Source organism: Hyperoodon ampullatus, assembly GCF_949752795.1.
Source record: "Hyperoodon ampullatus genome assembly, chromosome: 3".
Classification (NCBI taxonomy): domain Eukaryota; kingdom Metazoa; phylum Chordata; class Mammalia; order Artiodactyla; family Ziphiidae; genus Hyperoodon; species Hyperoodon ampullatus.
The window spans coordinates 96,894,490-96,922,447 of NC_136916.1; the positions used below are offsets into that span (position 1 = coordinate 96,894,490).

The window sequence follows — 27,958 nt, forward strand, 5'->3', positions numbered from 1 at the left end:
GTCCAAAGCTTCGTTGGACTCTGCCTCAACTGTTGAAAAAAAGAAAGAAAGATGAGTCATTTTTTAGGGTAAGAAAGGGACATTGTTACACTTGCTGGGCCAGAGGCAATTGCCTCTCTTCATTCTGTTATGAGAGAAATGGTTTAATTTATAATTGATAGGAATTTAGGAAAGGATTTGTTGGAAGATATCCATTCACATGTAAAGCTAAGTATTGAGAAGTCAAACTCTGAAATTCTCTCTCTTTCTTCCACTTTATTTGGCATGCATAATACCCCAAGCATTACTGAACATATTTGGAATGGTCCTGACCAAGGGCACAGTTTGAAAGGAGTGAAGTGCCAGCAGTGCTCAAGTTTCCCCACTAGTTTAAACCATCCTGCCTAATATTTCCTGCTTCAGGAAATAGTCCTAGGAATAGAGCAGCCAGACTGGTGAGAGTCTTGCAGACGGTGTCACATGAAAAATAGTTAAAGAGATTGGCAATGTGTATCCAGATAGTGAAAGCCGGTCCTCTAGTAGAGAGAGTAGGTTCAGTTCTCTGTTGTTTCGAGGCAGAAGTAGAATCATGGGTTTTAGAAGGGGAGGGTTGATAGAAGAGTGGTCACCTGGAGATTAAGTACTCCATGAAAATGCAGTACCAAGGAGGAGAGGAAAAATCTGGGCTGAGAGAGAGCCCCGGCTGAAGGCTGAGCTAGAATAAGGAAGGTAAAACCCGAAGAAAGTAGAGGCCTTGGCAGATTATTACGATGAAGCGTGAATCTTGGCTGAGGGATGTGGTGCTCTGTAAGTGTCTTCTTAGGCCAAGGACACAGTAACTGTTTCTCTTGGAGGCACAGAAGGCCATTGAGATGGTGTTCACGTCTGCATTCTTTTTTAGCCACTTTCAAAATCTGACATCCTGGCAGCATGTTTTTTCCACCTACGGTGACATAAGATGTAATGATCCATGGACACAGACATCTTTTGATGAAATTAGGGTACTGTGACTTTGGTAGTGACATAATCCTTATAACAAAGGCTCTGAGTTCACTGCCTATTAACACTGATGAAACATTTAAACATACAAGTCATAACTTGCTTGAAATTTTGTTTGTTTGTTTCAGGATATCAATGGATATTATAAAGGGAAACTTAGATGGAATTTCAAAACCAGCCTCAAATTCAAGAACACGTCATGGGAACAGAGGTTCAAATGCTTCTTTGGAGGTGCTCTCACCGGAACCAGCATCCTTCAAGGTACTATGCTGTTTAGAAATGATATAAACTACTTCTTCTGATCTATAGCAATTGATAAACCAAGGCTGTTGTTTACATCCCATTCTAAGGTTCATCTTTAAAGGGTGTGTTCTGGGAGCACTCAGATTTCTTGGATTTTACTTTCGATCATTTAATGTGAAAACACTGTTTCCTTCTTTACCTTCTCTTTTTTCTTGAGGGGGAGTTATGGCTTATTTTTTCACGATTGTACTTTGTTAATGCTCATTTATTAACTTTTCTTCTTTTATAAGAAAGCTTTGTATTCCAACATCTACTATGCCACCATTGACTCTTATTATGAAAAAGATTCAGTAATTTAAAAAATAGAGTTTGGATAAAAACCACATTGTATATGTTAATAGGTACATTACCTGGTCTCTTTTTCTTTTCTTAAAATATCTAAACTTGATGTTTTTTTAAAGAATCTGCTTTTCCCTCTGTGATGGGGGATAATTTATTTTAAGGTTGTGGGAAACAAAAATTTTGAAACTTATGGTGAAAAAGTTTCTTGCAAGTTTGTGAATCCTTTCTCACTTATTCTTTTGACTTACGGACTAGACTCTGCATTATGAAACTCTTAGAGTTTTTGTCTATCATGATTTAATGCTGGAAATAGAAAGCCTTCTAGACATTTCCAGCAGAAAGGGATTGAATACAAGAAATTCAGTTCCTCAAAAATCAATGGAAGGCCAGCGAAACCATACGAGGGGACTTCCCTTGGATTATTGGTTCCCAGGTCACACCACCATATCCAAAATCCGGAGATCTGAAAGCTGCTGCTTTTCTGTTGCTGCTTCTGACACTGCTACACATCCCTCAGAACCACAAAACTGGTGACTAGACGTGCAGAGATGACTGCCTTTGATATTTCTTGTCAATTTCGTATCAGGAGCTTAGCAAGATGGCTTCTATCTCATTTCTGTGGTAAAACTTTTGTGCAGATGTACCTATTTGGATGAAACTAATACGCATCCAGAACCCAACCTGCAAGCAGCTTTGTAAAATACAGTTTCTAGCTTAGCTGTCTGTTTTGTTTCATCTAATCCTGCATCATTACTATACTGTGTGTTAACTCTTGTAGCATTGTAATAATTCTTTTTTTGTTTGTTTGTTTGCGGTACGCGGGCCTCTCACTGTTGTGGCCTCTCCCGTTGCGGAGCACAGGCTCCAGACGCACAGGCTCAGCGGCCATGGCTCACGGGCCCAGCCGCTCCGCGGCATGTGGGATCTTCCCGGACCGGGGCACGAACCTGTGTCCCCTGCATCGGCAGGCGGACTCTCAACCACTGCGCCACCAGGGAAGCCCTGTAATAATTCTTGATATCTGGTGGGATGGGTCTTCCCATCATATTCTTTTCTAGGACTGTCCTAGCTATTCTTGGCTTTTTGTTGTTTTTATATTTTAGAACAGTTTTTCAAGTCCTGTGAAAAATACTGTTGGGGTTTTGATTAAAATTGCTTTGAATTTTTAGATTAATTTGGAGAGAATTTCTAACTTTATGATATTAAATCTTCCCATCTATTAACATTGTATCTCATTGACTTCTTTGCTTCTAACTTAAAAATTTTACATACTGTAAAATTCACTCTTTTCTGGTGTATAGTTCTGAGTTTGGCAAATGCATAGAGTGGTACTATCACAATCAAGATATAGAACAGTTCCATCATTACCTCTCAATTCCCTCATGCTGCCCCTTTATAAACAATCTCTCCTACTCTTAATCCCTGGAAACTCCTGATCTGTTCTCTGTCCCAATAGCTTTTCCTTTTCCAGAAGGTTTAATTCCATTCCACATGAATGGAATTAAAAAAAAATATGTAGCTTTTGTATCTGGCTTTTGTCTGTTGACACAATGCATTTGAGACACATCTATGTTGTTGCTTGTATCACTAGTTCAAGCCTTTTTTATTGCTAGTACTGTTCCATTGTGTGGGTAAACTACAGGTTGCTTATTCATTCCCCAGTCAGGAACATTTGGGTTGTTTGCAGATTTTGGCGATTATGAATAAGGCTGCTGTAAATATTTGCATACTGATTTTGGGGGTGTGGTGGGAAATAGGTTTTTACTTCTCTTGGGTAAATGTCTAGGAGTGGGATTGCTGGGTTGTATGGTAAGTGTATGTTTAACTATAAGAAACTGTCAAACTGTTTTCTATTCCCACCAGAAATGTATGAGAGTTCCAGCTGCTTTGCATCCTCATCAGCAGTTGATATTGTCAGTTTTTTTTTTTAAGCCATTCTAATAGGTATACAGTAGTATCTCATTGTTGTTTTAACTCGAATTTCCTTGGTGACTAATAATGTTAAGTATATTTTTATGTGCTTATTTGCAATCCACATATCTTTTTTGGAAAGTGTATGTTCAAAAAAATTTTTTTTAAATTGGGGTATAGTTGTTTTACAATGTTGTGTTAGTTTCTACTGTACAGTGAAGTGGAGTTCCCTGTGCTATACTGCAGGTTCTCATTAGTTATCTATTTTATACCTATTAGTGTATATATGTCAATCCCAATCTCCCAGTTGATCCCACCGCCCCCCACTTCCCCCCTTGGTGTCCATAGGTTTGTTCTCTACACCTGTGGCTCTATTTCTGCCTTGCAGACTGGTTCATTTGTAACATCTTTCTAGATTCCACATATATGGGTTAATATACAATATTTGTTTTTCTGACTTACACTCTAAGTTGTGTTTGTTTACTTATTGTTGACTTTTGAGAGTTCTTTATATATTCTAGATAGAGTTTTTTTGTCAGATATATGATTTGCAGATATTTTCTCCCAGTCTATAGCTTGACTTTTCATTCTTTTAACTGTCTTTTAAAGAGCATTTAAAATTTTAAGTGCAATTTATCAATTTTTTTTCTTTTGAGGATTGTGTTTTTTGGTTATATCTAAGAACCCTTTGTCTAACCCAAATTCCCAAAGACTTTTTCCTATTTTTTTCTTCTGAAAGTTTTATAGTTTTATGTTTTAGATACTTGTGGCCTCTCTTGTTGCCAGTGAGAAGGCTTTTGTAAACCCAATATTCATTCCAGTGTGGGTTGTCTAGTTTAGATATTTTTCTCTGGTCGCTTTATTTTTTTTTCCCTGTGTCTTTGGTATCTACTATTACTCACCTAGGTATGGACTTATTTATCTTTCTGGAGACTAGTACTTCTTCAATATAAGGATTTGTATGTTTCTTTTTTTTTTTTAAAACTTCTTAGCCATTGTGTTTTCACATGGTTCAAATATTGCCTGCATTTTTTTTCTGTTTCGTCATCCTCAAAGTGCAGTTAAATGTCTGTTGAACCTTCCTCTTCTATCCTTCATGTCTCTTAAAAATTTTTTTTTTAATTCATTTATTTCTCTGTGCTTCATGCTGGGGAGTTTTTAACATGTATTTTCTAATTTTGGAATTCTTTCTTATACTATGTCAAATCTGCTCTTTAATCCATCCATTGAATTTTTAAGCCTAATGATTTTTTTTTTTTTTTTTTTTCCTGCGATACGCGGGCCTCTCCCTGTTGCGGCCTCTCCCGTCGCGGAGCACAGGCTCCGGACGCGCAGGCCCAGCAGCCATGGCTCACGGGCCCAGCCGCTCCACAGCATGTGGGATCCTCCCGGACCGGGGCACAAACCTGCGCCCCCTGCACCGGCAGGCGGACCCCCAACAACTGCGCCACCAGGGAAGCCCCTAATGATGTATTTTTAATTTCTTGAAGTTCGTTTTAGTTTATTTTCAAATCCATCTGTTCTTTGTAAAACCTTGATCTTGTGTTTTTGGGGTTCTTTTTTATACCCATTAAAAATATTTATATGATTACCTTTATCAGCTTTTTAATATCTTAAGTTCTTTTGTTTATTCTGATTCTTGCTTATTATTGGTCATGTATTCATGGCTTTTGACCTTTTAGAATGTAAGCTTTAATTTTGGGAATTTTATGAAGCCTGCTTTGAAACTATACCTTCCAGAGCAAGTTTCTGTTTGCTTCTACCAAATGCCTCAGAGATATTACTGGCATGAATCTTTTTTGTGTGTGTGTGCTAATTTTTCATCTTTAAGCATTCCAGAACATATGAATAATATAAATTGGAATCCAAACCCACATGAAGCATGACCCTCTGGTTGTACATTCTCAGGGAAGAGATTTCCCACTTGGAACCCAGGCACATTTTTTGTTTGTATCCTGTGCTTTTGGATAGATGTATTTTTCTAGTCTACCCTCTCACCAAGGAGGCACCTTTTTAAGGGGTCCAGCTTCATGGAGCAGGAGAGGGAAGATTCCTCTCCATCTTGTCTTGCATGGTCCCAAGGCTTAGTTTCTTAGCTCTGTGTGGGTGTTAAAGCCCAAGCCCATAGCTTTCTGAGGCCAGCACATCCTCATTTGCCTGTCCTTGTTGCTCCTACCCCACCCCCACCAGGGCAGCTACTTGAAGGATTTACAAGGTTCCTATTTCAGCTTTCAGTTTCCTTTTAATTTCTGTTCACTGGCAGTTTCCCCAGGGTTCTTGTGAACTTACCTATGCATTTGTAAGTAGATGGAAGGTTTCAGTTTATTCAGTTTTCCATATAGCCCAAACTGGAATCTAAAAACAATTTTAGATTCTTTAGTCTCAAGCTTTGTGATTATAAGCCTAAACTCTGGAGTCATGGTTCAAAATAGGCTCTGATGACCACATTTTATGTGATTTTGGGCAAACTACTTGAACTCTCTGTGCCAGTTTCCTCATCTGTTCAAAGGCGTAATAATACTATCCACCCCATAGGCATGTTTTGAGGATAAAATGAGATGAAATATCTACAGGTTTTAGAAGTGACTAACACCTAGTAGGTATTCAGTACATCTTAGCTAATTGGCCTCAATTCTTTAACCTAATTGGTTAGTGCTTCCCATGTTTTTATTCACAGGATTCAGTGTAAAGTCGGGCACATAGTAGGTATTCACATAATATGTGTTCAACAAATTTAGGATGACAGTTTTACCATTTTATGTAGGTAGGGTAATATACAAAGACCTGACAAATTTTAGGGTAGCAAAGCATTAGTATTTCTGCTTACATATTCCTGGGTGATGATTTTTTTAAAAGTAACAACTTCACAATATTGACACACATGTTTTAAAACATAGATTAATATTACTTCATTCAAGGCTTATTTAAAAGTAAAATATCAGCAATCACTTCAAGTCAGATTTTATTTGAACCCACTAAGCTATAGGTCAAACTCTAGCATATTTATTCATCAACAGGGACTTTGATACTTATATCAAAAGCAAGACTTCCTAAAACTTGTGATTTGTCTTAATCAAATTCATGGAAAATCAGTAAGTTTCACCTTAGGTTGCGGAAGAAAGCCACAGGTATGCTGCAGGTTGACTGCTGACTGCAAATGATTCAATGTCTATAAAACCTTATACATTGTCTAAATAATAAATAAATCCTGGTATTTTGATTAATTTTATTGCTCATTTGTCTTTTATTAATTTCTTACCCCAAATTTCTGTATAGCAGAAAGTGAGTTTAAAATGCTAGAGTTTTAATGAAATTTCTGTAGTAATGATATATTTCTCATTCTAAGAATTCTGGTTTATTGTCACTTCTGAATATTTTTCTTGAATGAGCCAATAGTTGCAATTGGTGTAAAAATCTCATGGCTTTCAGGTAGGGATCTAATTGCTAGGAAGGGTTTTTGTAGGCTATTTACCTTTCCTGGACTAACATGGAGGTATGAAGTGGGGGACACAGAGCAATGAAAAATGGAGATTGAACGTTGCTTTGAGAATGAAGAAGAAAGAAAAATCATACACTTAGGCCACAGGGTAGAAGACCAGGAGGGCTGGGAATAGAGAGGCCAGTGGGCAACGGGATGGGGGAGATGGTTGGTGCTAGTGGGGTGGGGAACTACGGGTAAAATTGTGAAATGGGCAGTATTTGCCTTTTGTTCTCTAGTTTCATCTTTTTCTGCCTCATTGCTTCCCATTCATCCTAAGAGTTAGGGTCATATGGGATGATATATGTGAAAGATCTTTGTGTATCCTGAAGTGTGGTATCCGAGTATGTTGCTAATGTCTACTTATTGTTTCCCCTGTATAAAAACCCATTCTCAGGGAAAGGTCAGCTAGATTCATTTATGCCAAGATATAAATTACTGACAGGGCTCGTGTGACCTCTCCTAGCAATTTCAGCATTTTCACAGAACTATATAGCCTTAAGGATTTACTGGATATTATGGAATTTTAGGCTTTACCCTGTCTTTGACAGAAGAATATTTTTCAACAGGGAACCTTCTTTAACACCTCCAAGATCACATAAAGTAAGCATTGTTTTGCTTATTATAAATTGGGTCTCCACTAGTTTCATTCCATACTGGATCTGTTTTCTTCTCTGTTATATCCGGGTAGTAATGCCTGTATCATTGTGAGGCGTGAAAGAGGTAGTGTGTCTAAAGTACTTAGCACAGGACCTGGCTAATAGTTAATGCCTCGGCTATGATTTTTATACCACTGGCTCAGCTCATTTCTGCTGGGGCTTATGTCCTAGTTCAGGTGAACATAGATGCTCGTGCAGTCCTGTATCCCTGGCAGTTTAATTCTTAGCACCGTCTCCCTTCTGTCCTGGAGATTCACAAGGGGGCACAGATTACAGTGGTGGGGTGTGGACCATGAGCATAAAAGCCTCCAAGGGCTGACCCCTGAAGGGCTGGAGCAGACAGTCCCTCTGTTGGAGGGGAAAGGTACTCATCTCAGCAATGGCTGACCTGCTGTCCCTGAGGTTTTGCCTCTCCCATGGGCTATGTTCACCTCCACTGTGACTCATTGCCAAGCACAGCCCTCAGGGCCCTATGATGCCTGTTTTTTCCTGGTGCAGCCATGGATGTCTTTTCTTGTTCTCTCTCAGGAAAACACGGCTGCACCAAACTGGTGTATTCAAAATGAACTTTGCTAAAATGGAAAGAAACCAAAATGAAATAGAAAAACTGTAAATAGCGTAAAAATAAATTATTCAGCAAAGCACATGGTTATGATTTGAAGAACTCCATTAGAAGCACGTCGCAGTTCAGCCCGTTCACTTTGCAGCTGTTCAGTAGCCCCGTGTGGCGAGTGGCTATTGTGTTGGACAGCCCAGCTCTAGACCCTTGACTCTCCATCTGAGGGTAAGCTCAGAGAGCAGGGGCCATCATGCTTCAACCCCAGAGCTTGGCAGATAGCAGTTCTCTTTGGGACTGATTCCTGACCCTTCTCTGTTATTGCTAGAAATTGCTGGAGAGTGGTGCATATTACTTTGGTGCAAATGTTTTTAAATTTAATTGTGTATTTAAATTACATTTAATTAAGTGTCATATTTGTAGAATCATTTAATGCTACTATATATATATGTCCTCACGTATACTTACATTAGAGTTAAAATAGTCTAGAAATTTAAAATTAAAAAAATATTTTTTTACTTTTACTTTTGAAAACTGTTTCTTTGGAAATAATTTTTAGGTTGATACTGCAATCAATTTGAACTCTGGTAAAGAAGGCCACTCAGAAGGCAGTAGTAATACAGAGGAAGGTAGAAACGGTAATGATGATAAAGGGGAAAACTACTCTGAGAAAATAAAACTGGCTGAAGAGGGATCAGATGAAGATTTGAACTTGGTTCAGCATCAGATAATCCCTGAATGTTCAGGTAGGATAATCACTTGGTGATTGGCTAATGATAATTACAGATGCTATAGTTAAAATATTAGAATTACATATTTATTTTATCAGCTAAGTAGAAATAATAAAAAATTGAGACTTTTTTTGTGAGCAAGCAAATCACCGGTTTTCATTTATAAGAATATTAAGAGTTCTTAAATACACTTAGAAAAATAATAAAATATGTCATTTAATAAAATTGTTATTGTAGTCATTTTACATTAATCAAGCAGGAAGTATTTCTGCATTTTATGACATTTATTGATCTTTTTGGAAATTGTACAATAAAATATATCCTGTAATTTATAAATGCCTTTTTTTTTTTTTTTTTTTTTTACTTTTTGCGGTACACGGGCCTCTCACTGCTGTGGCCTCTCCCGTTGCGGAGCACAAGCTCCGGACGCGCAGGCCCAGCGGCCATGGCCCACGGGCCCAGCTGCTCCGCAGCGTGTGGGATCCTCCCGGACCGGGGCACGAACCCATGTCCCCTGCATCGGCAGACGGACTCTCAAGCACTGCGCCACCAGGGAAGCCCTATAAATGCCTTTTAAGGGATAATCCTATTTGATCTTAATAACTTTTGGATTTTAAGAGACTCCATTATTTCATGGGTATTAATACTGGTATTAATTAATACCGGTCAGAGTGGATTAGAACAGCAGTTCTCAAAACATGGACTGAAAGAGCCCTGGACCCTGAGACCCTTTTAGGAACTCTGCAAAGTCATAACTACTTTCATCATAATACTGATATATCAGTGATATAATTCATTGTAATATTGAAATAATGCTGTTTGCCTTTTTTCCCACTGAACTGTTGGTTTCACTGATGGTACAAAAGCAATGGTGGGTAAAATTGCTGGTGCTTTAGCATGAATCAAGGCAATGAATGACACCAAATTGTGCTAATAGTCATTGTGTTCTTCAAGACCTGGCATGGGCAGAGAAAAGAAATAGCCAGTGTGACGCAAGAATGTCCTTGATGGAGCAGTAAAAAATTTAAATTCTATTTAATCTTGACCTTTGAATACACATCTTTTTAATATCATGTGTGGTGAAATGGTAGGTACATATACAGCAGTTCTGCTGTGTGCCAAAATGTGAAGTTTGTGTTGAGGAAAAGTACTGGTGTGATAATTTAAGTTGAGAGCTGAACTGGCCACTTTTTAATGGGACACCATTTTTACTAGAAAGAATGAATGACAGATCATCTATTATCATTCAGACTTAGATATTTGGCAGACATTTTTAAAAAAATGAACTGGGCCTGTTATTTCAAGGAAAACAACTGACAGTATTTTATGTCAATGATAAAATTTCAGCTTTCAAGTGAAAAATTAGAATCTTGGAAAATTTGTGTATGTCAACGTGAGCTTTACAGCTTCCCAATACTGAGACTTTTCTGATAAAAATTGGTGACAATATTAACAGATGTGATTTTTTTTCATATTGTATACTGAAATGCATTAATATTTAAATATTTGAATATTTGAATATTTAATTCAGTGAACCACTATTTTCCAAATAATCAATGCAGGATAAAAGATCCATTCAACATGAAAGATAGATCCATGGATTTATGGAACAAATACAAATACAAAAAGCTCACTGATAGGGTTACATATTTCACATTACAACTAACCTTTAAGAAACTACCCCTTGTCCAGTTTTGATATTAGTATCAAGGAAGAATATCCACAATTATCTGAAAAGGGTATTAAATTTCTCCTCCCCTTTCCAACTACTGTACGAGGCCAGATTTTCTTCATATAGTCAATACTTTAACTGAAGCAACAGATTACAATAGATTGACTTTGAAGCGGAGATGAGAATCCAGCTGTCTTCTATTAATCCAGATACTAGAAATTTAAAATATTGCCATTCTTCTCAATATTTTTTTTGGAAAATTGGTTGTTATAAAAGTGTTATATTTATGTTAGCATGTAATTAGTAATACCATGTTTATTATTTTAAAATGAATAAATAAATACATATTTATAATATTTTTCAGTTTTGATTTCTAATATGGTAATTATCAATAGATGTAACTCACATAAACAAAAGGTACTTTGGGTTCTCCATAATTTATAAACTGTAAAGGGAAGCTGAGCTCATAAACTTTGTGAACTGTTGAGTTAGAGTATGTTTGGGATGAGATCAGCTCTTGGGCCAGGTGACTCAGGATTACAGTTATTAGGAAACAAGGTATTAGAATTGAGATTAGCTATTGGCCCCATTTACAGTGTATTTGTTTATACTGTTTCCGTACTGCAAGAGTTACTTCAAAATGCCTGCTGGATAGATCACCCATGTACAATGGGGCCTGAGAATGCTAGGGCTGGTGGTTGGGAATTAGAACTAGAGGCTGTTGCATTTGACGTACGTGAGCCATATGATTCGTAGGGTCTCCTTATTAGTAAGATTAGTATTGTTTTTGGATAAGCTTATTCCCTCTAAACATATCTCCTTTTCTTTTAAGAGGAAGTGATATACATTATAGGGAAACATCACTGGGCTCTGTATTTACAAAAGTTGCAAAACTTGGCTTTCCTTTGCATAATATGCCATTTCTAATGATCTAAGCTGGGGTGGCTGAGACTTTAGAACTTGAGCATTTATGCTCATTGCCAGATTATCATCTTTCATCAGACCTTACAGAGGAAGTATCTCCTGGTGGTGAAGAGCTTTGGCTCTGCAGTCAGACAGATTGGGTGGAAACTGACTCTGGCATTTACTAGTTATAAGATGATACATCTCGGACATATATGTAACTCAGTTACAATATACCATCTTGCTGGTTTATGGTGAAGATTACATGAGATAATGAATGTAAAAAAGCACTTAAGACTGTGCCTATCAGGTAACTGTAAATGTTAGCTGCTATTATTAATATTATCATTAATCATAATGATTATTAATATTATTCATAATGATAAGTTAAAACTTGAATGACAGAAGCTCTAAAGAGTTCCTAATTTCAAATAAGTTACTATCAATTATGCACAATTCAAGAACATTTTTAGGTACTTTAGGAAAATAGAACAAATGGGAGAGGCACAGATTAAAGGTGTTAAGATACACTGTGTACTTTTCTGAATTTGTTTCTAACACATTGGAATCACTCTGCGTCTCTATGACGTGCTACATTTTACTGTAGCTATTTGTGTACCTGACTTCTCTTTCAGTTAGTCTGAAGCAGGTTTAGGATAGGGTCTTTGTCTTATTCTTTATTTGTTAGTTATGAATATAGAAAGTATAGCAGAATGAAGGAGAAAGAATTTGGGATTTAAAATCATACGAGATCCACTTCTGAATTCAGTGCTATAATTTATTAGCTATTTGAAAGGACCCAGTTATCTCAACCGTAAAATAGAGGTAAATGTCTATTTCACAGGGTTGTTAGATAATTATGTGAAAAAAATATGTGAAAGCACCTTGTAAACCAAGATACATGACACCAGTGTCAGTTATTACCATCAGCCATAAACATTTGTTGAATGAAAGAACAAATAGTAAAAACAAAACAAGAAGAAAAAGGCTTTATGATTTTACTAAACTTCAAGCTCATTCCTACTTTCAACATAATATAGATGAATCCGAATTAAAAGCATTAGATTCTCAACTTCAAGACGCTATTCAGAAGATGAAGAGGCTTGATAAGATATTGTTGAAGAGACAACACAGAGAAAAAGAAATCAAGAAGCAAGGTCTAGAAATGAGAATAAAGCTGTTTGAAAAACTTAAGGTAAGAATTGTATAATCTTATGCTGACATATGAGAAACAACTTCCTCTAAGATGAGTAAGAAAATCATGGACTCTGGTAGTGTTAGTGTGGTCTGCCTTAATTTATCTTGTGGAGGTTGGGCAGTGGTGTGTATATGTGTGTGTATGGGGCAGGGGGGTAGTGAGGGAGATAGTTTTCTGGAACTGGAGAAGGTGACTTTGCAGGATTCCGGATTTCACGCACTGCACTGGGCATGTTCATTCCCCATGGACAGTGGACAGGCATCACCATAGGCCTCTGTCACCAGTGTCAGGCCTGGGTCCTCCATCTCTGGAATAGAAAGGGATCTGGTGCCTACCTTCATCAAGTATATATGTCTGCTTTTTCTTCAGTGAGCTTACAATTTGGACATAAGTACACAAATACACAAAAATTTAACCCCCCTGGTTACCATTATTATTTGAGTAAACTTTTGTGACAAACAAGCAGGAAGTTGACTATTTCACATGCTGGTCAGGCTGTCTTTGGGGAGCTGTAAAATACTTGTGGCCTGTGACCATGCTCTATCTGCTTATGTCTCAATGAACTCTCCTTGGTCTTCTTGGACCTTTTATTCTCTGTGGTATTGAGGGGCGGAAGTTGACCACATGTTGGCACTGACTTGATGCATAGCCATTGGCTCATATTTGAACTTTGCCCCTCAAAGGAGAGCACTTTTAAGGTAAGGAACATTATAATAACAGATTGGTTTTTTTTTTTTTGAGTGGACATTTATTTATTGCAGAAGTGGGATTACAACAAATGGATGGGCTAATTAAATAGTGCAGGGACATAAGATAAATTTAGCTTACTATCTCACATCAGAGTCAAAATTAAACTCCAGGTGGGGTCACCGAATGTGCAAGCCAAAACTATAAATGCTTTTTTTTTTTTTTTTTTTTTTTTTTTGCAGTACGCGGGCCTCTCTCACCGTTGTGGCCTCTCCCGTTGCGGAGCACAGGCTCCGGACGTGCAGGCTCAGTGGCCATGGCTCACGGGCCCAGCCGCTCCGCGGCATGTGGGACCCTCCCAGACAGGGGCACAAACCCGTATCCCCTGCATCGGCAGGTGGACTCTCAGCCACTGCGCCACCAGGGAAGCCCCTATTTTTAGTTTTTTAAGGAACCTCCATACTGGTCTCCTTAGTGGCTGTATCAATTTACATTCCCACCAACAGTGCAAGAGGGTTCCCTTTCTCCACACCCTCTCCAGCATTTGTTGTTTGTAGATTTTCTGATGATGGCCATTCTAACTGGTGTGAGGTGATACGTCATTGTAGTTTTGATTTGCATTTCTCTAATAATTAGTGATGTTGAGCAGCTTTTCATGTGCTTCTTGGCCATCTGTATATCCTCTTTGGAGAAATGTCTATTTAGGTCTTCTGCCTATTTTTTTTTTTTTTTTACATCTTTTCTGCCCATTTTTTGATTGGGTTGTTTTTTAATATTGAGCTGCATGAGCTGTTTATATATTTTGAAGATTAATCCTTTGTTCGTTGATTCATTTGCAAATATTTTTTCCCATTCTGAGGGTTGTCTTTTTGTCTTGATTGTAGTTTCCTTTGCTTTACAAAAGCTTTTAAGTTTCATTAGGTCCCATTTGTTTATTTTTGTTTTTATTTCCATTACTCTAGGAGGTGGATCTAAAAAGATCTTGCTGTGATTTATGTCAAAGAGTGTTCTTCCTATGTTTTCCTCTAAGAGTTTGACAGTGTCTGGTGTACATTTAGGTCTTCAATCCATTTTGAGTTTATTTTTGTGTATAGTGTTAGGGAGTGTTCTAATTTCATTCTTTTACATGTAACTGTCCAATTTTCCCAGCACCACTTATTGAAGAGACTGTCTTTTCTCCATTATATATCCTTGCCTCCTTTGTCATAGATTAGTTGACTGTAGGTGTGTGAGTTTATCTCTGGGCTTTCTATCCTGTTCCATTGATCTATATTTCTGTTTTTGTGCCAGTACCATAATGTCTTGATTACTGTAGCTTTGTAGTATAGTCTGAAGTCAGGGAGCCTGATTCCTCCAGCTATGTTTTTTTTCCCTCAAGACTGCTTTGGCTGTTCGGGGTCTTTTGTGTCTCCATACAAATTTTAAGATTTTTTGTTCTAGTTCTGTAAAAAGTGCCATTGGTAGTTTGATAGGGATTGCATTGAATCTGTAGATTGCTTTGGGTGGTATAGTCATTTTCACAATATTGATTCTTCCAATCCAAGAACACGGAATATCTCTCCATCTGTCAGTATCATCTTTAATTTCTTTCAACAGTGTCTTATAGTTTTCTGCATACAGATCTTTTGTCTCCCTAGGTAGGTTTATTCCTAGGTATTTTATTCTTTTTGTTACAATGGTAAATGGGAGTGTTTCCTTAATTTCTCTTTCAGATTTTTCATCATTAGTGTATAGGAATGCAAGAGATTTCTGTGCATTAATTTTGTATCCTGCTACTTTACCAAATTTATTGATTAGCTCTAGTAGTTTTCTGGTAGCATCTTTAGGATTCTCTATGTATAGTATCATGTCATCTGCAAACAGTGACTACTTCTTTTCTGATTTGGATTCCTTTTATTTATTTTTCTTCTCTGATTGCTGTGGCTAAAGCTTCCAAAACAATGTTGAATAATAGTGGTGACAGTGGGCAACCTTGGCTTGTTCCTGATCTTAGTGGGAATGGATTCAGTTTTTCACCATTGAGGATGATGTTGGCTGTGGGTTTGTCATATATGGCCTTTATTATATTGAGGAAAGTTCCCTCTATACCTACTTTCAGATTGGCTGTTTTTGAAAAATTCCTCCTTGTTTAGTTGACTGACTTCCTAGGAAATTTCCCAGGCAATGATATGAATTAATAATAAAGTGATTAAGAATACATTTTTACAAGGTTCCCAGGAAAACCACTGGGATGGAAAAAAGCAATGTATAAAATGCAGTGCTGCGGCTTCCCTTGTGGGAAGAATACGCCTGCCCATGCAGGGGACATGGGTTCTAGCCCCGGTCCCAGAAGATCCCACATGCTGCGGAGCAACTAAGCCTGTGTGCCACAACCACTGAGCCTGTGCTGTGGAGCCCATGAGCGACAACTACTGAAGCTCACGAGCTTAGAGCACATGTTCCACAACAAAGAGAAGCCACCGCAATGAGAAGCCCGCATACCGCAACGAAGAGTGGCCCTGGCTCACCACAACTAGAGAAAGCACATGCACAGCAACGAAGACTCAATGCAGCCAAAAATAAATAAATAAATTTATTTTAAAAAATGCAGTGCTTTAAGTTAGAGAAATAATTTGTGTAAATTTTAGCAGGAAAAGTTAGTCTGTCAGTTATTTCTGTTGGATCTCTAAGCAAATTTTTACTTGCTTGGAAATATAAATTATAACTGGAATCATAATAAAATACAGTATCAATTTTAAAATATCTGAAACTGTAATTTGATGATGTATCTTTAGGTTACTCATTAGTTATAGAAACATTAAACAGAAACTTAAGAAACTTTAAACAAGATAATTATATAATGATAGACATAGTCCAACTCTATCTGGGAATACTCATTGACAGAATTTTGAGGGAACAGGAAACATTAACAGATTCCCTAATTAAAGGAATAAAAATGATCTGACTTTCTTGTTTGTATGTACAGGATTGGAAACCATATTGGAATTTTAAAAAATATCGATGAATATAGTTGCCTTCATTTCCCATGTTTAAACTTTTACTTCTCTTTTATTAGTCTGCAAAAAATGGTGAAGCTTTACAAAGTAATGAGGAGATGGAAAGTACAAAAAACTTTCTAGCTTTAACTGCTGCATCAGAAGAAACTGTTGGTGAGTAAAATTGATTCATCTTTATTTTTATCTCAGGGTCATAGAATATTTGGATTAAAGTAAAAGTCCCAATTCAGTTATCTTTTCTTTTTCTTTGTGAGTTTAATTCTTCTTTAGAGGAAATGATGACATTGGATAGGACTATATGGAACTACTCTGAAGTTAGGTATGTTTCAGAGTCTTCTAGTGTTTGTGTCTGCTCAAGGGTGAGGAGGACAAGGCAGTGAAAAATCAGGAAATAGACAAAGTGTGTCTTTGCCTTTACTTCCTGACTCTTAGATGCCTCTACACACCCAGTTTGTGCAGTCCCCTAACTGCCTGGGATTGTCCCATGAGGTGTCTCACTCAGGCCTCTGCAACCTTTCATAAAAATCCATTACTGATTTGTCCTTTCCCTGTTCTCTCATAGTCCTGGTTTATGAGACCAGCCAGTTAATTCCATGCATATGTTTCTACTTCCCCCACTTGTGTGTATGTAACAGTTGACCCTTGAACAATGTGGTGGTTAGGGGCACTACCCCTGTGCAGTTGAAAATCCAGGTATAACTTTATAGTTGGCCCGCTGTACCTGCAGTTCTGCATCCATGGATTCAACCAACCAAGGATTGTGTAGTACTATAGTACGCATTTATTGAAAAAAATCCGTGTATAAGTGAACCTGTGAAATTCAAACTTATGTTGTTCAAGGGTCAGCTGTATATTTGTGATTCACCTCCTCCTCCTCCCTCTTCTTTCCTTCTTCCTTCTTTTCTTTCTTTTTCTTCGTCTACAGAAGTACTGTGGAATCATATAACTTATATTAACTTACTTACTTAGTAATGAATGTTTTAGTGATTGGGAAGAGTTGGATTTTTGGCAGGACACTTTTGAAATCCTTTAACCAACATCATCTAAATGGTCATATAGTATCGCTTGGGCATTAGACTGGCTCTAAGTAGGGGTCCCAGGACTGGGATTGCTGGATCATATGGTAGCTCTGTTTTTAGTGGGTTTTTTTTGGTTTTTTTTTTTGCGGTACGCAGGCCTCTCCCTGCTGTGGCCTCTCCCTGCTATGGCCTCTCCCTGCTGTGGCCTCTCCCATTGCGGAGCACAGGCTCCGGACGCACAGGTTCAGCGGCCATGGCTCACGGGCCCAGCCGCTCAGTGGCATGTGGGATCTTCCTGGACTGGGGCACGAACCCGCGTCCCCTGCATTGGCAGGCGGACTCTCAACCACTGTGCCACCAGGAAAGCCCCTGTTTTTAGATTTTCAAGGAACCTCCATACTGTTCTCCATAGTGGCTGCACCAATTTACATCCCCACCAACAGTGTAGGAGAGTTCCCTTTTCTCCACACCCTCTCCAGCATTTATTATTTGTAGACTTTTTGATGATGACCATTCTGAATGGTGTGAGGTGATACCTTGTTGTGGTTTTGATTTGCATTTCCCTAATAATTAGCTATGTGGAGCATCTTTTCATGTGCCTGTTGGCCATCTGTATGTCTTCTTCAGAGAAATGTCTATTTACGTCTTCTGCCCATTTTTTTGATTGGTTTGTTTGTTTTTTTGTTATTGAGTTGTATGAGCTATTCCTTTATTTTGGAAATTAAGCCCTTCTTGGTCACATTATTTGCAAATATGTTCTCCTAGTCTGTATGTAGGTTGTCTTTTCGTTTTGTTGATGGTTTCCTTTGCCGTTCAGCATCTCTATTTTAGAATGCAGGAGCTAAATGCTGATTTCACCACTGAGGCATTTCTAAGAGGCCACACTTGCTGTGCTTGACTCTGGAGCAAGGACTATAAAACAGGCCACTCTGTAAAGGGATCCATGGTGGCCTTTTTTTTTTTTATTTTTAATTAGTTTCTGCTTTTTTTTTTTTTTTTATTAGTTTCTGCTTTATAACAAAGTGAATCAGTCATACATATACATCTGTTCCCACATCCCCTCCCTCATGCATCTCCCTCCCTCCCACCCTCCCCATCCCACCCCTCCAGGCGGTCACAAAGCACCGAGCTGATCTCCCTGTGCTCTGCGGCTGCTTCCCACTATCTATCTACCTTACGTTTGGTAGTGTATATATGTCCATGCCTCTCTTTCCCTTTGTCACAGCTTACCCTTCCCCTTCCCCATATCCTCAAGTCCATTCTCAAGTAGGTCTGTGTCTTTATTCCCGTTTTACCCCTAGGTTCTTCATGACATTTTTTTTTTTTTAATTCCATATATATGTGTTAGCATACGGTATTTGTCTTTCTCTTTCTGACTTACTTCACTCTGTATGACAGACTCTAGGTCTATCCACCTCATTACAAATAGCTCAGTTTCGTTTCTTTTTATGGCTGAGTAATATTCCATTGTATATATGTGCCACATCTTCTTTATCCATTCATCCGATGATGGACACTTAGGTTGTTTCCAGCTCCGGGCTATTGTGAATAGAGCTGCAATGAACATTTTGGTACATGTCTCTTTTTGAATTATGGTTTTCTCAGGGTATATGCCTAGTAGTGGGATTGCTGGGTCATATGGTAGTTCTATTTTTAGTTTTTTAAGGAACCTCCATACTGTTCTCCATAGTGGCTGTACCAATTCACATTCCCACCAGCAGTGCAAGAGTGTTCCCTTTTCTCCACACCCTCTCCAGCATTTATTGTTTCTAGATTTCTTGATGATGGCCATTCTGACTGGTGTGAGATGATATCTCATTGTAGTTTTGATTTGCATTTCTCTAATGATTAATGATGTTGAGCATTCTTTCATGTGTTTGTTGGCAGTCTGTATATCTTCTTTGGAGAAATGCCTATTTAAGTCTTCTGCCCATTTTTGGATTGGGTTGTTTGTTTTTTTGCTATTGAGCTGCATGAGCTGTTTATAAATTTTGGAGATTAATCCTTTGTCAGTTGCTTCATTGGCAAATATTTTCTCCCATTCTGAGGGTTGTCTTTTGGTCTTGTTTATGGTTTCCTTTGCTGTGCAAAAGCTTTGAAGTTTCATTAGGTCCCATTTGTTTATCTTTGTTTTTATTTCCATTTCTCTAGGAGGTGGGTCCAAAAGGATCTTGCTGTGATTTATGTCATAGAGTGTTCTACCTATGTTTTCCTCTAGGAGTTTGATAGTTTCTGGCCTTACATTTAGGTCTTTAATCCATTTTGAGCTTATTTTTGTGTATGGTGTTAGGGAATGATCTAATCTCATACTTTTACATGTCCCTGTCCAGTTTTCCCAGCACCACTTATTGAAGAGGCTGTCCTTTCTCCACTGTACATTCCTGCCTCCTTTATCAAAGATAAGTTGGCCATATGTGCGTGGGTTTATCTCTGGGCTTTCTATCCTGATCCACTGATCTATCTTTCTGTTTTTATGCCAGTACCACACTGTCTTAATTACTGTAGCTTTGTAGTATAGTCTGAAGTCAGGCAGCCTGATTCCTCCAGCTCTGTTTTTCGTTCTCAAGATTGCTTTGGCTATTCGGGGTCTTTTGTTTTTCCAAACAAATTTTGAAATTTTTTGTTCTACTTCTGTGAAAAATGCCAGTGGTAGTTTGATAGGGATTGCATTGAATCTGTAGATTGCTTTGGGTAGTAGAGTCATTTTCACAATATTGATTCTTCCAATCCAGGAGCATGGTATATCTCTCCATCTATTTATATCATCTTTAATTTCTTTCATCAGTGTCTTATAATTTTCTGCATACAGGTCTTTTGTCTCCTTAGGTAGGTTTATTCCTAGATATTTTATTCTTTTTGTTGCAATGGTAAATGGGAGTGTTTTCTTGATTTCATTTTCAGATTTTTCATCATTAGTGTACAGGAATGCCAGAGATTTCTGTGCATTAATTTTGTATCCTGCTACTTTACCAAATTCATTGATTAGCTCTAGTAGTTTTTCGGTAGCATCTTTAGGATTCTCTATGTATAGTATCATGTCATCTGCAAACAGTGACAGCTTTACTTCTTCTTTTCCAATTTGGATTCCTTTTATTTCCTTTTCTTCTCTGATTGCTGTGGCTAAAACTTCCAAAACTATGTTGAATAAGAGTGGTGAGAGTGGGCAGCCTTGTCTTGTTCCTGATCTTAGTGGAAATGGTTTCAGTTTTTCACCATTGAGGACAATGTTGGCTGTGGGTTTGTCATATATGGCCTTTATTATGTTGAGGAAAGTTCCCTCTATGCCTACTTTCTGCAGGGTTTTTATCATAAATGGGTGTTGAATTTTGTCGAAAGCTTTCTCTGCATCTATTGAGATGATCATATGGTTTTTCTCCTTCAACTTGTTAATATGGTGTATCACATTGATTGATTTGCGTATATTGAAGAATCCTTGCATTCCTGGAATAAACCCCACTTGATCATGGTGTATGATCCTTTTAATGTGCTGTTGGATTCTGTTTGCTAGTATTTTGTTGAGGATTTTTGCATCTATGTTCATCAGTGATATTGGCCTGTAGTTTTCTTTCTTTGTGACATCCTTGCCTGGTTTTGGTATCAAGGTGATGGTGGCCTCGTAGAATGAGTTTGGGAGTGTTCCTTCCTCTGATATTGTTTGGAAGAGTTTGAGAAGGATGGGTGTTAGCTCTTCTCTAAATGTTTGATAGAATTCGCCTGTGAAGCCATCTGGTCCTGGGCTTTTGTTTGATGGAAGATTTTTAATCACAGTTTCAATTTCAGTGCTTGTGATTGGTCTATTCATATTTTCTATTTCTTCCTGAGTCAGTCTTGGTAGGTTGTGCATTTCTAAGAATTTGTCCATTTCTTCCAGGTTGTCCATTTTATTGGCATAGAGTTGCTTATAGTAATCTCTCATGATCTTTTGTATTTCTGCAGTGTCAGTTGTTACTTCTCCTTTTTCATTTCTAATTCTACTGATTTGAGTCTTCTCCCTTCTTTTCTTGATGAGTCTGGCTAATGGTTTGTCAATTTTGTTTATCTTCTCAAAGAACCAGCTTTTAGTTTGGTTGATCTTTGCTATCATTTCCTTCATTTCTTTTTCATTTATTTCTGATCTGATCTTTATGATTTCTTTCCTTCTGCTAACTTTGGGGGTTTTTTGTTCTTCTTTCTCTAATTGCTTTAGGTGCAGGGTCAGGTTGTTTACTCGAAATGTTTCCTGTTTCTTAAGGTGGGATTGTATTGCTATAAACTTCCCCCTTAGAACTGCTTTTGCTGCATCCCATAGGTTTTGGGTCGTCGTGTCTCCATTGTCATTTGTTTCTAGGTATTTCTTAATTTCCTCTTTGATTTCTTCAGTGATCACTTCGTTATTGAGTAGTGTATTGTTTAGCCTCCATGTGTTTGTATTTTTTACAGATCTTTTCCTGTAATTGATGTCTAGTCTCATAGCGTTGTGGTCGGAAAAGATACTTGATACAATTTCAATTTTCTTAAATTTACCAAGGCTTGATTTGTGACCCAAGATATGATCTATCCTGGAGAATGTTCCATGAGCACTTCAGAAAAATGTGTATTCTGTTGTTTTGGGGTGGAATGTCCTATAAATATCAATTAAGTCCATCTTGTTTAATGTATCATTTAAAGCTTGTGTTTCCTTATTTATTTTCATTTTGGATGATCTGTCCATTGGTGAAAGTGGGGTGTTAAAGTCCCCTACTATGATTGTGTTACTGTCGATTTCCTCTTTTATGGCTGTTAGTATTTGCCTTATGTATTGAGGTGCTCCTATGTTGGGTGCATAAATATTTACAATTGTTATATCTTCTTCTTGGATCGATCCCTTTATTGTTATGTAGTGTCCTTCTTTGTCTCTTCTAATAGTCTTTATTTTAAAGTCTATTTTGTCTGATATAAGAATTGCTACTCCAGCTTTCTTTTGATTTCCATTTGCATGGAATATCTTTTTCCATCCCCTTACTTTCAATCTGTATGTGTCTCTAGGTCTGAAGTGGGTCTCTTGTAGACAGCATATATATGGGTCTTGTTTTTGTATCCATTCAGCCACTCTGTGTCTTTTGGTGGGAGCATTTAGTCCATTTACATTTAAGGTAATTATTGATATGTATGTTCCTATTCCCATTTCCTTAATGGCTTTGGGTTCGTTATTGTAGGTATAGTCCTTCTGTTGTGTTTCTTGCCTAGAGAAGTTCCTTTAGCATTTGTTGTAAAGCTGGTTTGGTGGTGCTGAACTCTCTCAACTTTTGCTTGTCTGTAAAGGTTTTAATTTCTCCATCAAATCTGAATGAGATCCTTGCTGGGTAGAGTAATCTTGGTTGCAGGTTTCTCTCCTTCATCACTTTAATTATGTCCTGCCACCCCCTTCTGGCTTGTAGAGTTTCTGCTGAGAGATCAGCTGTTAACCTGATGGGGATTCCCTTGTGTGTTATTTGTTGTTTTTCCCTTGCTGCTTTTAATATGATTTCTTTGTGTTTAATTTTTGACAGTTTGATTAATATGTGTCTTGGCGTATTTCTTCTTGGATTTATTCTGTATGGGACTCTCTGTGCCTCCTGGACTTGATTAACTATTTCCTTTCCCATATTAGGGAAGTTTTCAACTATAATCTCTTCAAATATTTTCTCAGTCCCTTTCTTTTTCTCTTCTTCTTCTGGAACCCCTATAATTCGAATGTTGGTGCGTTTAATGTTGTCCCAGAGGTCTCTGAGACTGTCCTCTGTTCTTTTCATTCTTTTTTCTTTATTTTTCTCTGCATCAGTTATTTCCACTATTTTATCTTCCACCTCACTTATCCGTTCTTCTGCCTCAGTTATTCTGCTATTGATCCCATCTAGAGTATTTTTCATTTCATTTATTGTGTTTTTAATCGATGCTTGATTCATCTTTAGTTCTTCTAGGTCCTTGTTAACTGTTTCTTGCATATTGTCTATTCTATTTCCAAGATTTTGGATCTGGGAAATAGAATCTTGGATCAGCTTTACTATCATTATTCTGAATTCTTTTTCAGGTAGACTGCCTATTACCTCTTCATTTGTTAGGTCTGGTAGGTTTTTATCTTGCTCCTTCACCTGCTGTGTGTTTTTCTGCTTTCTCATTTTGCTTATGTTACTGTGTTTGGGGTCTCCTTTTTGCAGGCTGCAGATTCGTAGTTCCCGTTGTTTTTGGTGTCTGTCCCCCGTGGCTAAGGTTGTTTCAGTAGGTTGTGTAGGCTTCCTGGTGGGGGGGACTAATGCCTGTGTTCTGGTGGTTGAAGCTCGATCTTGTCTTTCTGGTGGACAGGTCCACGTCTGGTGGTGTGTTTTGGGGTGTCTGTGGCCTTATTATGTTTTTAGGTAGCCTCTCTGCTAATGGGTGGGGTTGTGTTCCTGCCTTGCTAGTTGCTTGGCATAGGGTGACCAGCACTGTAGCTTGCTGGTCGTTGACTGAAGCTGGGTGCTGGTGTTGAGATGGAGATCCCTGGGAGATTTTCGCTGCTTGATATTATGTGGAGCTGGGAGGTCTCTTGTGGACCCGTGTCCTGAAGTTGGCTCTCCCACTTCAGAGGCACAGCACTAACTCCTGGCTGCAGCACCAAGAGCCTTTCATCCACCCGGCTCAGAATAACAGTGAGAAAAAGTAGAGAGAAATAATTAGTAGAAGAAAGAAAGAGAGATTGAAAGAAAGGAAGAAGGGAAGAAAGGAAGGAAGGAAGGAAGAAAGAAAGGAGGGAGGGAGGAAGGATGGAAAGAAAGAAGGAAAGAAAGGAGGGAGGGAGGGAGGAATGAAAGCAAAAGGAAGAGTGAATGGAAGAAGAGAGGGAGGGAGGGAGGAAGGAAAGAAAGAAAGAAAGACAGGAGGGAGGGAGGGAGGGAGGAAGGAAAGAAAAAGAAAGTGGAAAGAAGAAGGGTGGGAGGGAGGGAGGGATGGAGGAAAGAAAAAGAAAGAAGGAAAGGAGGAGCGGAGGGAGGGAGGGAGGAAGGGAAGGGAGGAAAAAAAGAAAGAGCAGGTAAAGTAAAATAGAATAAAGTATGAAATATAGTAGCGTTATTAAAATTAAAAAGTAATTTTTGAAAAAAAACACGGACCGAAAGAACCCTGGGACATATGGTGGAAGCAAAGCTATACAGAGAGAATCTTACACAGAAGATTACACATACACATTCACAAAAAGAGAGCAGGGGGAAAAAATCAAAAATCTTGCTCTCCAAGTCCACCTCCTCGATTTGGGATAATTCGTTGTAAAAAGAGGAAAAGGGCGAAAAGTCTGAAATCTTGCTAAGTCCACCTCCTTAATTTGAGATAATTCGTTGTAAAAAGAGGGAAAAAAAGGGGGGGGAAAGTCTTAAATCTTGTCCTCAAGGTCCACTTCCTCAATTTGGGATGATTCGCTGTCCATTCATGCACTCCACAGACGCAGGGCACATCAAATGGACCGTGGAGCTTTAATCCGCTGCCTCGGAGGCTGCACAGAGAGATTTCCCTGTCTCTGCTCTCACAGCTCCCGGGTCTCAGCCTTGGACCTGGCCCCGCCTCTGCGCGTAGGTCGCCGGAGGGCGTCCGTTCTTCGCTCAGACAGGACGGGTTTAAAGGAGCCGCTGATTCGGGGGCTCTGGCTCACTCAGGCAGAGGGGAGGGAGGGGAATGCCCTCTCCTCGCGCACCAGGCAACAAAAGGGAAAAAAGTCTCTTGCCTCTCCGGTAGCTCCAGACCCTTTCCCCGGACTCCCTCCGGGCTAGCACTAACCCCTTCAGGGTCTCTTCCTGCCGCCAGCCCCAGTCCTCTCCCTGCGCTCCGACTGAAAGCCGATACCCGAGCCTCAGCTCCCAGCCCCGCCCGCCCTGGCGGCCGAGCAGACAAGTCTCTCGGGCTGGTGTGTGCCTGAGGGCACCGATCCTCTGTGCCAAAACCTCTCTGCTTTGCCCTCCGCACCCCTGTTGCTGTGCTCTCCTCCGCTACTCCGAAGCTTTCCCCCTCCGCCACCTGCAGTCTCCGCCCGCGAAGGGGCTTGTAGTGTGTAGAAACCTTCCCTCCTTCACGGCTCCCTCCCACTGGTGCAGGTCCCGTCCATATCCTATTGTCTCTGTTTATTCTTTTTTTCTTTTGACCTACCCAGGTATGTGGGGAGTTTCTTGCCTTTTGGGGGGTCTGAGGTCTTCTGTCAGCGTTCAGTAGGTGTTCTGTTGGAGTTGTTCCACGTGTAGATGAATTTCTGATGTATCTGTGGGGAGGAAGGTGATCTCCGCGTCTTACTCTTCCGCCATCTTCCCATGGTGGCCTTTTGACATTAGGCTTTTGGTCACAGAGTTCACTACTGAGTGAACTTTCGGCCTTAGAAGGCAAGACTTGTTTTCAGCTGGCCTTTCTTCATGAACAAATCTGAACTATCATATACATTTAATTTTAAAAGCCCATGGCAGGTCCATTTGGTTAAATCTATGGAGCTCACAGTTGTATCTCTGGAGTCACGTGACTACTGTAGGCCCTGTAGACATTTACAGTCATGCTAGATTAGTACTGATATTCTAACATGGAAACTTCTTAGACTTCATGATCTGAAAGCTGTAGTTACCAGAGGCTTGGAAGCTATGGCCAGAGAGAGTCATTGCTTTAAACATTACCGTGTCAGAGTTTCAATTTTTAGATTTCGAATTCTTAGTCAGTTATTGTGTACTGGCAGTGTTTATCGTGTGCAGAGCAGATAAGGTGTGAGAGTAGGGTCAGTGTGAAAGGAAATGGGGATCAAAGACGCTTTTGGGTAAATCAAGGGTCTGTCGCCCTTCATTCTTGCTGCCGTCTGTCTTGATTAGCTCACGCTTGACTAGTTCACCAGAATGAAGAGACAACACTGTTGTACTCCTGGTTCTTCAGATTTAATTGGACTTTTTTGGTGGCTGGCCTTTCATAGAAGACAGGTTCCTTAATGGAGTGTCTTGCTGGCTCTTCACATCCTAGGCATGTCAGCAGTCACATATATCTGGTCTTAAAAAATCTTAAAACCCAAAAGAGATAGCATTTACTATAAACGCCATTATTAGCCTAATTATACATTTTTTTAAACATTTGACATAACATAATTATTACCTTATTCCAAAAGAGGTAACTTTTGGAATCTTCAGTTTATGAAATGTGTTATTAGCAAGTATGAAAGAAATGTATGAAAGAAATGCATAGAAATGAAAGAGTCCAATTTTACCACCTAGCACTGATTTTTGATAGTCTCATATTTCTACTATTACAACATAGCCGCATATCATGAAATGGTGTGACCCTGCTTATATCTGTTGCGTCCTGAGATTAGTTTCTTTCCCAGGTTATTCACTGAACTTCAACTACCTCTCTTAATTAAAAATGTAAAAATTTTAAAAATTAAAAAATTATTTTGATCAAGCCTATGGATAGCCATAAATTTTAAAGTAAAGTGTTTCTTATAAGGCTTATTATGAAAACAGAAATCTTTTGCTCTCTTTTCCTCCATGATCATTTTTTTCTTTGTTCCCAGGAAAGCTCAAAGTCCTGGTAAACTGTCCAGTAGGTGGCGGCATCTAGTTAAAATAGTATTTTAAAAGCATCTCTTGAAGAATTTAGAGCCAGGCTTATTTGGACTTGAACTTTAAACACAAATCTATAAATACCCAAACCTACTTTTTGCTGTTCTTATTTTTTCCCTTTAAACGAAGGTAGAAATCTTAGGATGAGTGTTCTTCTTTATTTCTCCCAGTCATTTCCTTAACTTTCTTAAGAGTAACTCAAGGGACTTTGGGCTAGTGGCAGAATGGCAATTTCCAATCTGTTTTCCCACCCCCTAAACACAAAATGCATCCTTTGGGGATGTTATAGTCCCTTTATAACATCACAAATAAACAATAGCAAAAAAAAAAAAAAAGAAAAGATACTTGTTGTGTATTTAGTTTTATTTATAGGAACTAAACACAAATGGGGCGTTGACTTTATGAGAAAAAGATAAACACCACATTAAATTGATTTCTTTTTAAACCACATTTTGACTTCATAAACCAGAGATAATATCCTCAAGTACTGAGGTTTCAAAGTGGACAGTATTGCACTTGCTAGAGATTTCAGAAGTATTTTAAAAGTCTGTCTCACCACATTTTTGAGGGATCACTTTAAAGCTTTTCTAGAGAAATGTGAAAATCATTTACCGTACCAGGAGTTTTCCCTTAGTTTTTAGCATTTATCTGATGGATAGAGGTAGAATTCACTACTCTCTGAGACAAATATATCTAGTGATAGGATTGCTTGTTATCGGTGTCTTGGATAGAGGTTATTCTTTTTTGCCTTTGTCACTTTTGCCCTTGTGTTTCCAGCTCCAATGTATAAGTACATGTAAGCACAAAACAGTGGCACTTTAATCAATCAGATTTCTCAAAATTTGCAAATACCTCTTTCAAAATGATTTTCTGTGAAATTCAGGAAAATCTTGCTTCTGCTCTTGCATGTTAAGATTAAATATTCCAAGAAAATTTGGTAGTCTCTTTCTGCTGTGATTTGCAGAGGGCTTGGGGAGAAAATCACGTAATTGTGCTGACTGGTACAGCTAAGGATTTTTTTTTTTTTTTTCTTGCGG

General features: G+C 38.6%; 1 protein-coding gene across 1 annotated transcript in view; it reads left to right on the plus strand.

Annotated features, from left to right (window-relative positions):
- Nucleotides 1-1,113: 1,113 nt before the first annotated feature.
- Nucleotides 1,114-27,958, plus strand: part of FSIP1 (fibrous sheath interacting protein 1) — a gene marked incomplete at both ends in the record, with an annotated part of 215,831 nt that continues 188,986 nt past the window's right edge. Inside the window, 4 exons of the mRNA XM_079699616.1 lie at nucleotides 1,114-1,239; nucleotides 8,727-8,913; nucleotides 12,514-12,668; nucleotides 16,414-16,507. Of these exons, the coding sequence (XP_079555742.1) occupies nucleotides 1,114-1,239; nucleotides 8,727-8,913; nucleotides 12,514-12,668; nucleotides 16,414-16,507 (562 nt within the window). The remainder of the gene's footprint in view (nucleotides 1,240-8,726; nucleotides 8,914-12,513; nucleotides 12,669-16,413; nucleotides 16,508-27,958) is intronic.